This window comes from Centropristis striata, chromosome 13 (genome assembly GCF_030273125.1).
Source record: "Centropristis striata isolate RG_2023a ecotype Rhode Island chromosome 13, C.striata_1.0, whole genome shotgun sequence".
Lineage (NCBI taxonomy): Eukaryota > Metazoa > Chordata > Actinopteri > Perciformes > Serranidae > Centropristis > Centropristis striata.
The window spans coordinates 5912961-5927008 of NC_081529.1; the positions used below are offsets into that span (position 1 = coordinate 5912961).

Here is a 14048-nt window from a genome sequence, read left to right on the forward strand (position 1 = left end):
TTTTCTCTTGGTCTTTTAATTCTCAGACATTATTTTGGTATCATCATCCAAAAAAGCACAGACCTCAATTTCTTGAGGTGACTGTTGTGGCTGTTGGAAGGATTATGGTGCAAATTGGTTTATTCATGGCAGTAGGGATATTCAATTACAGGAAATCCAAGATGCATGTAAGCAGCTTAACCTGAGAACATCTTAAACACAGAATGGCCAACAGCCAGGCTGCTCATGCGTTAAACGCAGCCATCGGCACTAAACGGTGTTCATACGTACGTAAAACCAGCGTACTTACAGATTCAAGTTACACAGTTTGATTTGGATTTCTACCAAATGGCTGCCAGGTGTCATAGTGAGGCTCAGCTGCTTCTTCTGCACAAGTGGAGAGCAATATAAATAATAAATGCAGTGAGTATAGCGATTTAATGTAAAGATACTAAAATAAAGGCAAGACACTAAAGGTGAACAGGGTAAAAAAACTAACAAATAATAATAATAGACATTACTATGAAACTACCTCAGTTAATTACATACATTGAGACAATTATTTATGTAATAAAAGTTTGCTGGAACTTCATGTTTAAATATTCAAATCAGGCATTGTCTAATGCTAACTTTTGGTGAATTTGGGAGAAATCTACACATGCAAACATAGTAAAATAAACGCATAAATGTGTATTTTGGATGTTTTTTCCCCCACCAGTCTGAAAGAAGTCATGTCAAAAATAGCCCAAAATCTTAACATTGACCACTTAATGAAATTAATATTTTTGCCTGTCTCACCTTATATGGATGGTGTTTCTCACAGAGCTCAGTCTGACAGCTAAACCGCTGTGAGGAAACCTACAGGAGTGTGACCACCAGCCCTGCTGTTGGTGCTAACTTTAAGAGCAGGTGTAGGCAGTTAAAGGCTTTGCAACAGCTTTGAAGCTTAGATCAGCTGTTTGATAAGTGGCAGATTAAACTGTCTCTCACACACACATACATACACACAGCTGGTACGCTCGTAAATCATCGCTGTCTGTTTGAGGCTTAACCAACGAGGCTGGCACTGTAACAGAGCAAACCCAGGAAAAGTTGTGTTTTGTGGGTTTCCTTCTAGACCAGAATGCCTCTGTGTCAAGGTCGGCATTTTAAGCTGGCACTATGATGATATGGAAAGGGAATATATTGTTGTTTAGAGTGTAAAGATTTTCTCCTGCATCTTTTTTTAGTATGATGGAGCTCAATCTTTCCTCCAATCTTTGTCTGTTTGTGCAGAGCTGGCCCATCTGTGGAGGGAAAAACCTGGCTCCTCCACCCAAGCAACAAGAGCTGCTATTGACAGGGTACACACACACACACACAAACACACACACACACACACACACACACACTCACAGGCTGCATCCACAGGTGGATCCAGTTTTGACTTTTCGTTCATGACACAAATCTGGCACGACTCTGCGGCTTTTTTAGTAAGTGTAAGTGACGGAAAGCTGCATGGAGATGTTTTATTTATTTATTTTTGATGTGAACCACATGCATATCCTGGATAAAGCTGGAGCTACATGTGACTCGTCCTGACAATGAGATTTGACAGCATTGAAATGACAACAAGGAAATCCTGAGGCAACTGGCATAATGTTGCCAACTGCAGATGTTTGGCAGAGCTAGCGTTAGCATGGGGTACACTGACACACAACTACAGCATATAAACAAAGCCAAACAGCTGGATGATTGGAATTAAAGGAGACGCCAGTTAGTTAAATATCTTTACTTGTCAATCTCAAAGTAGCCACACACCAAAGCAGCTTTATTGTCTATTTTACTCTAAATGGAACCATCATTTACAAAATGAACATCAAACTGAATTGAAGAGGACTTGAAACTAGTGATTGAGACCATAAACTTCTGAGGAAAATGTTTGCTGAGGTAGTAAAATTCAGTGAGAAATAGGGTCATTTTCTCATTGATTTCTTTACAGTTCTTTTTGCAACCAGTGCAGTCGCCCCCTGCTGGTCATTAAAAAGAAAAGCACGGTTTACCCATTAAGACCTAAGTCGGCCTTAAAAAACACTCTCTAAAATCTAAAAAAACTACACAGAATGTCAACAGAGGCGCAGAAAATGTTTTCTTGTTTAGTATTTTTCCCCATTTTCCTTACACTCGTTTATTTAAGCGAATATCATTGCATTTATTTGTGTCTTAAAAAAGATGAACAAAACACACAGATGGCACATCCGGTCTTAAAGGTATATACACGCAAACATTGCACCCAGAAACTACGTCTGCTTCTTTTATGCTATTTATTTATGGCATAAATATATTGTGCTTGTAAACATGTTAGTGTGCTAACGTTAGCATTTTGCTCAAAGTACCTCTGTGCTCAAGTAGAGTCGTACGCTGTTATTAAACCCTCTGATGAAACTTTTTATTATTGGAATATGACTTAATTTGACTTTTCAGTACAATGAAATATTATTCAAAACCACCAAACTACATCTTCAGAAAAAAAACATAGTGTAAAATCCACATCTTGTTAATTCAGTTTAATCAGAAACTGACCATTATTAAGATTATAAAGGTTTAATTTCAGCATTTGAATTTGATTGTAATAAATGTGGTTACTTGTACCTATACTTTCTAAGCAGTCAGATATGAGCAGTTATCAGGATCTGAGCATGACAGCCCACACGCACACACACACACACACACACACACACACACACACACACACACACACAGACATGCACACCTGCACATTTCTGATTGGTTTGCCCTTTCATTTTCATCTCGACTGCATTTTTGTAGAAAATAAATAATCTGCATTTATAGGCATGAAGATGGCACTGTGCGATTCTGGGACGCGTCAGGTGTCGCTCTCACTCCGCTGTACAAACTGAGCACAGCCAACGTCTTCCACACCGACTGCGACCCCTGCGACGAGCCTCAGGACCCCAGCGACGACCCCGACATGCAGCAGGAGGAGGAATGGCCTCCGTTCAGGAAGGTGAGAACGAGAAGAAGTGAAAGTGAAATGAAAGAGTTAAAGTCTTTCTGTAGAGATCAGGCACAGGGTCTCTTTTCACAGGCTGTGGGAATAAAACCAGTCTGCATCACACACACAGTCAGTCCTCTAACACTACATCTGAGGCTACATCTGTGGCCTAATTTTCTCATCTGATTGTTTTCATGTGTTTGGTTCTCAGACAGGACCCACCCCATTGTTCCTGTTATTAAAGCTCGGCTCTGCAGCGACCGCAGTCTGATTCCGTTTTAATGGCCTCGTTTCTGCGCAGAATTACATTTAAATGAACTGATTCAGCATCAGGAGGAAGAATCCCTTATGGAGCGAATCTGACTGAGTGCCTCGGCTTTGGTAGACGCTGACGGGAAATGGAGATGGGTCATGAAGAAAAACACTCAATGAATATTCAGATTGACTGGTTACACAGTGGGAAATGTTCCTCGGTGTTACGGCCAACATAGGCATATCTGGGATCTCCTGTAGATGGCAGCGATTATAGGGACATAAGTGACTTTTTTGATTATGAATACATTTTTTGTCCCTCACTGTCACTGGAAGATTGTCATTGTGTTAAGAAATTAACAGCAGAAATGCGTGAAACGAAAAAAAAAAAACAAACATATTTTGAGTGGTACGTTTAACAGTGACAAATAACTTTAATTAGTCTTTGGCCTCTTTCCTCTTCTTTTCTTCCTTCGCTCTCTCGCTCCCCCCACCTTTCCTCATGTATCCTGTGGTAACAGAGCTGCATGTTCAGGAATGTGGTCCTCATATGGGATGAAGAGCCTTTCCCTTTTTTTTTCTCCTCCTGTGTAATGAAAACCAGACCCATCAGCCCACTCTTTTTATGTGCATGTGTGTGCGTTAGTGACCAACTTCTCCTACTCCTTGTTTTGCCAAGACGCAGCTCCCATGTGAGAGGGGATTCAATTGGAATTCCTACTGTGTGTGAGAGACAGATTAATGCGCATGTTTTGCTGAGTATGTATGAGGGGAGAGAAGGGGGCAGTCCTGGCATTTGGCAGAGATTAAGAGTAGAGAGGCTGCCGTAGAGGAAGGAAGGAAGGGAGCCTTAAGGAGGGCATTTTGACATTAGTGTGCCTGAGCTGAATTTGTTTGTGGTCGGCTCAGATCAAAGATTTAGATTGAGACAAGACTGTTTTTGGAAAAAGATTCAGAGCAATGGCTGAAAGTTGGGGAGAAAACGCTGAGATAAAACTCTACCTGTGTACTTTGTCCTTGCATTTCTGTGCTAATTCAAGCTGTTTTTGTGTGTAGGTTGGCTGTTTCGACCCGTACAGCGATGACCCCAGACTGGGCATCCAGAAGATCAGTCTGTGCAAATACAGCAACAAGCTGGTGGTGGCGGGAACTGCCGGACAGGTAAATAAAACAAACAGTACACACACATGAAAATGCATTGAGCTCTGTCAGGTCCCACACAGCCTCGAGTCATTCCTAGAAAGACTAAATACAGTGGGGTTTTTTTTAGTTTTAGAAGTTATTATTCTGTTTATTTTTGGATAGTTGGCTTAAAACCCCAAAGTATTTGTTTGTTTTTCAAGCATGCTTAACCCTCTGAACCCGAGCAGTTTCAGGGTGTTTTTTTGCTCCGTTCCAGATTTTACTCACCGTGGCCTCATTTTTCACTGCAATATATAAGTCCTGCATCTCTATGGAAATCATGGCTGGAAGTAGGGCAGACTCAAAACCGTCTAATGTGCAGTAAAGCACAGTTATAATGAAAGAAGTTTCATTCCTAGGATGATTTATACATATTGAACTATTTAAATTCCTCCAACCTCTCTTGACCTCTCCACTCTGCTCTGTGTAAACACCCTGCAGTTCAGCCCTGATTCAGTCGCAGAATTGAATGTTTTATGCAGAATCTGGTTGGTGTTAATGGTTTATTTTTTTTAAATAACATTTTAAAATAAGAGATGTAAAACAAGCATTCTAAGCTTTGATTTGGTTACTTGTCCTGACCAAAGCATCTTTCACACATGATTAGTTCAAGGACTGTTGGAAATTTAAAAATCCAATAATATTTTTTTTTCAAGTTTCTGAAAATGATAAATGGTGATTTATTTATATTTTGTTGTGGGAGAACTAAGTCGATGTGAATGGTGGGACACTGTAACAGACACACACCTTGGCACAACATGAATAATGCAGCTTATTACAATACACACTTTGGCAGCTGGTAATGAAAACCAAACATATCATGTAATATACTGTATTCTCTGCTTGCCAACAGTTAATTTGCTAATGACTCGAATAATGAGGCTATTTGACTTGAAAGTTCACATGGGATGAAGAGCCTTTTTTAAACAGCTTCATGTTGTATTTCCTCTGGATGAGATGGAGCTAGCTGATTAACTTGGCAGGCAGAGAGTTGCAGCTGCAGCCACACAAACACTCTTACACTTCATAGCTGCTCAGCTGTGAAGGGTATAGCTGGGCTGAGTGGAAGTATGTTTATTTAACATCTACAAACTGTACTTTAGAGTTTACGCTCACCACAATAAAAGTGTTCTGCCAAACAAGTCGAATCAGCATTAGTGATGGGATTAAAAATGTAACACAAGAAAAAAAGAAGGGTAAAAATTGAACGTTTTCATCCCCAGTGGAGCTCAATGTCCTCATGACAATCTCCTCTTCAGATTAAGATATTTCTGTTTAGAAATTGAAATTGTGGCCTGGTAGTGCTGCTAGAAGAAAAGGTTATGAGATCTGAAAACCTTATCATTCATCTTCTGGGGGCATGAATATGGATGAATACCATTAATATTTATAGAAAATAAATGACCATTTCTTTCATGGGTTTTAGCACATTTAGAAAATGACTTGGCAGCTGAATATAGTGTGACTGTTCAGGCTCTCCTGCACTCAAAAAAGTTCAAACTGTAATTTCTTTCAGCATACACAGTTTACAGATAAATTATTACAATCTCTGACAGAGGTGCCACAACTGATGATAAACAAGCTATTTTGTTTTATTTATTCTTTTGAAAACAAATTATTAACAACTGGTTTTCAAAAGCACCACCTTCCCTTATGGTAGTGACTGAAAAGTGTGATTTATTGTCATAGCGTGTTTGTAAACAGAGAGAGAGAGAGTAAGTCGAGCGGTGGTTGAGCGAGCTAGAGAGGGATTGAAGTGAGGGAATGGCCTTCACAGATAACATCCAGCTCTGACCGAGGTGCCCCAACTGATTATAAACTAGTGATTCTTTTAACAGGCTGTTGTTCACTTGCTTTCTGCATCACTGCTGTGTCCTTAGATTTATTCGGAATTTAATGTTTAAAAAAAAAAAAAAAAAATCCTTTTCTATTTTGACATTTTCAGTGCACTCAGTCTTCCACTTTTTGGAGAAGAGAAGCTCTTTAATGTGCTCTTGATTTGAAAAAGTGTGTCAAATAACACAAGTGTGTTTCTGAAAATGTCAGCTTCTAGAGTGAGGCTCGACTGTCAGACATTACAGACACAAAAATCCCAGTTATCCATGCTTTTATCATCTGAAGATAAAAATAGACGCTGAAATAAAAAAGATGAGAGGATGAACAATGAGCCCTGATGTCTCTGTACTTTTAACTCTCCAGGTGATTGTTCTGGGTTTGAGTGACGAGCGTTCTGACCACTTGGTGGACGTGTCCGTGGTGGATCTGCTGCAGGACAGGGAGGGCTTCACCTGGAAGGGCCACGACAGACTCGAGCCACGCCTTAAACCCGCCCCCTTCCCCCCGGGCTTCCAGCCGCTGGTGCTGGTGCAGTGCCTGCCGCCGGCCTCCGTTACAGCAGTGGCTCTGCATGCAGAGTGGAACCTGATCTCCTTCGGGACGAGTCATGGATTTGGCCTTTTTGACTACCACAGAAGAAACGCTGTGCTGGCCAGGTTAGGGACACACACACACACACACACACACACACACACACACACACACAAACATTTTCCTTAATTTTCTGATTACATGACTAACGAAAGCACTTTCAGCAGATATCATACACGTGCAACAATCAGAGTTTGATGGTGTTAATTTTGGTCAAAGAAAGTAAAAACAGGACAAGGCAAGTGTTAACTTCCAATAATTGTTCTTTTTCAACTTGTTTAGTCTCCTTTATTATCGCTCTCAACAGCAAAACATTACAGTAAGCCACACACGTTCCCGTGCTAGGCACATCAACAAGATGTCATAACTGTGCACTTCCTATTAACAGGTAGATGACTGACTACCGTAAATTCTAGAATAAAGGCGTGTAGAACCTGATAATGTAATAAATTCCCGATAATGTAATAACCCCGATAATGTAATAAAAATCTGCACTTGAGTCCATTGAAAATGTAATAAAACCTGATAATGTAATGACTTCCCGATAATGTAATAAAGTGCACCTTCAGATTTTCAGACAGAGAGAAGCTGTTGAATGCATTCGTGTGTCATGGTTTGTGAAAAACGGATGAACGGGTCAAAAGTTAATAAACATTCAACTTTGGCGCTAGAGCTCTTGAGCTAGAGTTGCCTACACAGTATCACCACTTGAACCCAAGTAATGGGTGGTCTGCTGTTAAATTATTACAATATTGGGGAATTATTACATTATCAGGACTTGGGAAATGAAGACAAACCTGATAATTAACCTCCCATTAATGTTAGACTTTATTACATTATTGGTAAAAAGTGTATTGCATTATTGGGAAATTGACTTTATTAAATTATCGGGAAGTTATTATATTATCAGGTTTTATTACATTTTCAATGGACTCAAGTGCAGATTTTTATTACATTATCGGGGTTATTACATTATCGTGAATTTATTACATTACATTACACATGCTCCCGATGTGCTGTGTTCATCGGTGTGTGAATGAATTCCAAATGGTGGCAGGTGGGACCGTTTAGGGTAGCCTCTGCCACCAGTATGAATGTGTGTGTGAAAGGGTGAATGAGCGCAGTCTGTAGTGTAAAGCGCTTTGAGTGGTCGCAAAGCGACTAGAAAAGCGCTATATAAGTGCAGGTCCATTTACCATTACATTATCAGGTTCTACAAGGCGCCAACAGATTTAACAGCAAGCTGACAAATTCTCCATATTGCAATCCAAAAAGCATCAACCTCCTGCTGTTTATGTTCTCCTAGATGCACCCTGCACCCCAACGACTCGTTAGCGATGGAGGGTCCCCTATCAAGAGTCAAGTCCTTGAAAAAGTCCTTACGACAGAGCTTCAGACGCATCCGCAAGAGCAGGGTGTCGGGGAAGAAACGCACCATCACCACACCCACCAGCAAGGTGAGTGACCGTGTCTGTTTGGTAGTACCAGGGTCGTATACAGATCATACAGGCCGATTAAACTTCTGCATCCTGGGACTGTGTGGTGTGTAGGTCCAGGAGGCCAACGCTGCTTTGGCAGAGCAGGAGGACGTGGCTCCGATACAGCGGAGGATCGAGCCCCGGTCAGCGGACGACTCGCTGTCCGGAGTGGTCCGATGTCTCTGCTTCGCTGACACCTTTCTACGTGACGGTGTGTTGAGGTTATGAGCTTAATGTGGAACTCTGAATATAACCTCAGCCTTGATTCTGAACTGTGTGCGCTGTATTCCCACATCTACCAGGTACACACCACGGCCCCACGCTTTGGGCGGGCACCAACTCGGGCAGTGTGTACGCCTACGCTCTGGAGGTGCCCGGCGTCGGCTCGGGCCGCGTTTGTGAGCGCGGCGGAGCGGGTGAGAGCAGTGTGTGTGTGGAGGCAGTGCTGGGTAAAGAGATCCAGCTGATGCACAGAGCCCCCGTGGTGTCCATCTCCGTGTTGGACGGCCGGGGGAAACCGCTACCGGACCCGTACGAAGCCTCTCAGGACCTCGCCATCGCGCCGGATATGACCAACGCTCACTCTGTCCTAATCGCGTCAGAGGAACAGCTAAAGGTAAAGTCTGGAAAAGACATTAAAATGCATGTTTGTACTTCATATAAAAACCACTGATGACATCACAGTTTGAAATCCTGACAGTCTTCCTCGTCTATTCTCTCTCTAGGTGTTCTCTCTCCCCAAGGTGAGCGCTAAGACCAAGTTCAAGCTGACGGCACACGAAGGCTGTCGGGTGAGGAAGGTGGCCCTGGTGGTGTTCAGCTCCACAGCTCAGGAAGACTACAGCGAACACACACTGGTCTGTCTGACCAACCTGGGCGACATGCACCTCTTCAACATACCCGGCCTCCGACCACAGGTACGCAGTGTGTGCATGTGTGTTGGAAAAGCCAAGTCTGGTTTGGATAGTTTGTGCGCATTTTTTTATTTTTTTTATTTACTTTTTATTTATTTATTTGTTTTTTCTTAGTAACATACACATAAGTGCCAGTGGGCACAAGAACATACAACATAACATAAACATAAACATAACATAACAAGGGGAGGATTGTGCATTAAGTAAAAACAGCAGAGTCGGCATAAGCACATCATACATAAAAATATAAAGATGCTGCTTGAAAATAGCGAGGTAATTAAAAATAAAATCTTAATAGAGGGTTTGATCTTATCTTTACAATCTATATGAAATCAGGTCTTACAGTTAACACATAGCTGAGCCATTTTGACCAGTTTTCTTCAAAAATAGTTTGTGCGCATTTTAGGGGTATTTACGGTCATTCTGGGAGATTATTTGTATACTAGACAGCTATTAATGAGTATGGTGTGTTCCACGAATTATTAATACATATTTTCTGTGTCTTTAGGTGCGCCACGACTGCATCCGTAAAGAAGACATCAGCGGCATTGCATCGTGCGTCTTCACCAAGAACGGACAGGGTGAGGAAAACGTGCTTGGTTTGAATGACAAAGCAGTAAAAATCTAATAGAAGTGACTTTCACATTTTACGGCAGCGTATTGCCACTTCAGAGAAAGGACTCTGAATGTGGTTCACTGGGATCATTTTTTTCACTTGATAATATCATTCTGATATCTGTATTATATATTATATATATATATATATATATATATATATATATATATGTGTATATATATATAATTATGTATATACTGAAATCTGTATTTTTTCCTAACTGTGTAATGATTGTGTGTTTTATTCTACACAGGGTTTTACCTGATCTCTCCCTCAGAGTACGAGAGGTTCTCCCTGTCAGCCAAAGTCCTCACTGAACCGCTCTGCTCTGTTCAGCTGGACCGACCACTAGAGCCCACACCTGCCAGGTACCTAAAACACACACACACACACACACACACACACACACACACACACACACACACACGGTTAATAACAATATCAGAATTGTAACCTATATAAGGACACAAACAAATCTGCTGTTGAACCATGTATAATTGTACATTGTTGTTGAGCATTTTTGCATCTCAAAAATACAACAATTTAATAAAACAACACATTTCTAAGCTTGAATGAATTGTGTCGGTTTGCTAAAATAGACCAGCACTCCGTCGGCAGTACACTTATTTTAAATTTAAAATAATGTATCAACTCAATAAATGTCCACAGGTGAACAAATGAAAAAGAAATGTATGAAATATGAAAGGCTTCTTAGTGCACCTAATATAAGAATTTATCAAGAAATAAAAGCATAGAAATTGTTTCTACTTGCATAAATGAATAAACTTACAAAAATACATTTTTAAAGAAGGAGAGAGTTTTAGTGTGTGGCCCTCACACTGACCAGGCTGCCTGCAGATATGTCTGCACACATTTTCTGTTAATTATGAAGCCAGTCGACTCTAGAAGATATTTGTTGTAAACTAACATACTATAAATTGAAATTAAACCAGGATTTTGCTATCTATATTATTGTTGATAACTTCTGAGTAAAAAAAGAATCTGACAGGTAATCGTTAATAAAAAAAACAGATTTGTAGCATACCTCCTTATTGATATGTAGCTTTTTTTTCAGTCTGAAGGACTCTTGGTGGTCCTTGGGCCCCGCATTGGAAACCACTAACTCTACTGTTGGTAGTGCTCTCTCTTGGGTTACCACCAGCTCGAGGCACTCAGCTACATGTGAAACCAAAGAAATGATACTTTTACTGTTATTGCTTTATTATTACTCCATCCACTGCCAAAGCAAATGGTGTGTGCTCATGTGTCTCCTCAGCGATGGCACGACGACGCAGCCGCAGGCCAACGGAACCCACAAGAACCAGATGGGTCAGGCTGAGGGTACGTACACACACACACACACACACACACATTTCTCTCTCCTCCCCCTCACTTTTCTCTCTTGTTATTTCTCTCCCTGTCTATTCTCCCTCTTCATCACTCTCTCTTCTCTCGCTGAGCCTCTTAAACTGCGAGCGGGCCTTGCAGGGGTTCCCCTCCGGTCTCCATGGTAACCATTCAGTATGCCCCAGTTGCCTCTGCTGCCCAGTCCCTCCCTCTCTGGCAGGAAATGATTGCTGTTGTGGAGACCAGAGTAGGATTTGTTTATGTCTTAGTGGGCTTTTCACCTGGCACTTTAAGAAACCTCCATATCTGAAACAGAGAATGTTCCATTTTTTAAATACTAAAAGCATTAATACACCGTCAAAACGGTATATGTATAGGACAAAACATGGATTTAAAAGACTTGGCATGTGGTTTTATCATAAATATTTAAAGGGCTATAAAAAGAAAGCAGAATGCATGTAATATATGACACTTTCTCTGGTTTTGATACTTTTTGTATAACTGTGACATCAGTACTCTGTATATGTCCATCTTGTTTTCAAATGGGTTCCCAGACAACATCAATACAATAAAACACAGATTAGACAAAAAATATAGCAGTACACATGCAAACAGAAAATCGACAATACAACAATGCCAGGTAAGACAACACAAAAGACAAACAGACAAATAACAGAAAAAAAGCATATAGAAAGAAAGAAAGTACTCTCTGTCACACTCTGTCACACTCATAGACTGTATAAAAGAAGTGGACGTATCCATCATGATGTCACCTCTTGGTTTCCTGAACCAAGTGGCCATATTTGGACAAGTGGGTGGAACTGTGGAGGCTATCAGCTACTGCTAGCGCTAACTTGTTTAACAAGGTGCATCTGTAAATCTATTTAAACGTGACAGTAGTCTGACTCACCGGATGTAGACTGTTGGGATAAATCCACCTGCCATTGGCCGCCGTAGCTTTAGGCGACCAAATGTTTTCAGTTTCCTTTCTGCACAAAGTCAAAGTTCTAAAAGAAAAACACCCAGAGACAAGTTCAGGACTATTTAAATGCACACAAGGTAGCCCTGCCTTAACACATGCTCTTCTTGATGGTCGATTTTACACGAAATGGGACAAACATTTACAAAATAAGAATCGTGCTGTATTGAAGAAGACTTGAAAATAGAGACCAGGAACTTTACGAGTTCAAGAAATCAAGTGAGAAATAGGGTAATTTTCTCATAGACTTCTATACAGTTGGACTTTGTTTTGCAACCAGTGGAATCCCCCCCTGTTGGCCATTAGAAAGAATGCAGGTTTGAGGTACTTTTGCATTGGCTTCACTTTTAAGGCCTGGAAGCTATATTAACTTCTTTAACCAGCATTATACAAGCTGTCTTGGCATTGAAATATGTGACTTAAGCAGCACTTGAACTGAGAAGAAACAAAGTCACTTTAATGTTAAACCAATGTGTTTGGGCAAACAGCTTCAGCCAGTGTTGAAATATGAACAATGAACACAGTTTTTGAAAGTATCAGCTGTCTTTTGCTGCTAAACCGCTTTTATTCATCTTTATTTCATTTAAGCACATTACCGTCAAGTGTGACAGAGTGTTACTGAGTCTGCTGTCTCACAAAATTGTGATAAAGTTGTTTTTAAACTGCTTGCCAAAATTTGATTTACTCAATCCAACATAACCGGGGAAATTTTTCATAGCCAATTAGAGTCCTCCAGCAGCACACACACACACACACACACACACACACCACTATCAGTCACACAGATGCAGAAACACTCTTCAGCCCCTGACTCTGTGGGTTTTCTCCCTCACAGGGCAAACAGAGGAGCCTCCGAGCTCCCTGTCCTCCCCCATCCTGGACACCCCGCTGGACTCCCCCCTCAGCTGTGCTGACCTCACCCTGGACTCCACCGGAGAAATCACCGTGGAGGACGTCAGGGATTTTCTAACGTAAGCACACACATTTTTAGAATAAAATGTTTACGTTGCCTTTTTTTTTTAAAAAAGACGATAAGTTGACTCTTGGTGTGTTTAAATGCTGGCAGCACTGTGGATGAGGCGGAAAATAACCTAAAGAACATTAAAGAGGAGGAGGGACGCTCGACTGGCATCCTCATTAACTGAACAGGTGAGAAACACAAACGCTCGCTTAGTTGTTTCAGTTACTGAAGTGGCACAAACACACACACAGTATGAGCAGATGCATGGGCTCACACTTGCTTAGACACAAGTCTGGGTGTATTAGAGTGGACACACACACACACACACACACACACACACATTCAGACACCTGTTTCTAATGGAGCTGGTCCAGAGTGTGCAAACTTCAAAGAGTTGTTCTGTCTGAGCGCTGCATTCCAATAACAAACCCTGCACTCTGTTTTCCCTCCACTCGCCGTCTTATAAAGCCAGCAGAGCAGAAATCTTTTCCACCCAGGTCCATTTAACAGGCTTTTTAGAAATGTTTCAGCCTGTAGCTGACTGTCTTTGTGTTGTACTTGGATGTGGTCCACGGCTAATCTGTGAAGCCTCTTTATTCATGGGACCACTTTAAACTCCTCCGTTACGTCTTATTTTATTCCATTTATCCACTTTACACTCCACACAGCTTGAATGCAGCTGCTATCAGCACGTGTATCCTCTCATAAGTTTCCTCTAAAGGAGGGGGGGTTTAAGACATATTTGAGAAAAAAAAAAAAGATCGGATCTTTTGGATTTGGCAAAAAACATGACAGCTGGGGCTTAATTTTTTGGAAGTATTTATCTTTACATCTACTGAAATAGGCAGAGCTTTACTTGAGGTGGTTAGCGACCCTGCACTGATTGCACTCATCCTTTCAGTCTCTGCAGGAGTCATA

At 41.2% G+C, this 14048-nt stretch overlaps 1 protein-coding gene across 1 annotated transcript in view; it reads left to right on the forward strand.

Annotated features, from left to right (window-relative positions):
* The window catches only part of llgl1 (LLGL scribble cell polarity complex component 1), a 52617-nt gene that overhangs the window by 34256 nt on the left and 4313 nt on the right, over positions 1–14048 (forward strand). The window contains exons 11-23 of the mRNA XM_059347071.1: positions 1255–1322; positions 2812–2986; positions 4283–4387; positions 6608–6900; positions 8142–8292; positions 8386–8524; positions 8616–8929; positions 9039–9230; positions 9736–9808; positions 10097–10211; positions 11120–11184; positions 13005–13140; positions 13236–13318. Of these exons, the coding sequence (XP_059203054.1) occupies positions 1255–1322; positions 2812–2986; positions 4283–4387; positions 6608–6900; positions 8142–8292; positions 8386–8524; positions 8616–8929; positions 9039–9230; positions 9736–9808; positions 10097–10211; positions 11120–11184; positions 13005–13140; positions 13236–13314 (1905 nt within the window). The 3' untranslated portion in view covers positions 13315–13318. The remainder of the gene's footprint in view (positions 1–1254; positions 1323–2811; positions 2987–4282; positions 4388–6607; positions 6901–8141; positions 8293–8385; positions 8525–8615; positions 8930–9038; positions 9231–9735; positions 9809–10096; positions 10212–11119; positions 11185–13004; positions 13141–13235; positions 13319–14048) is intronic.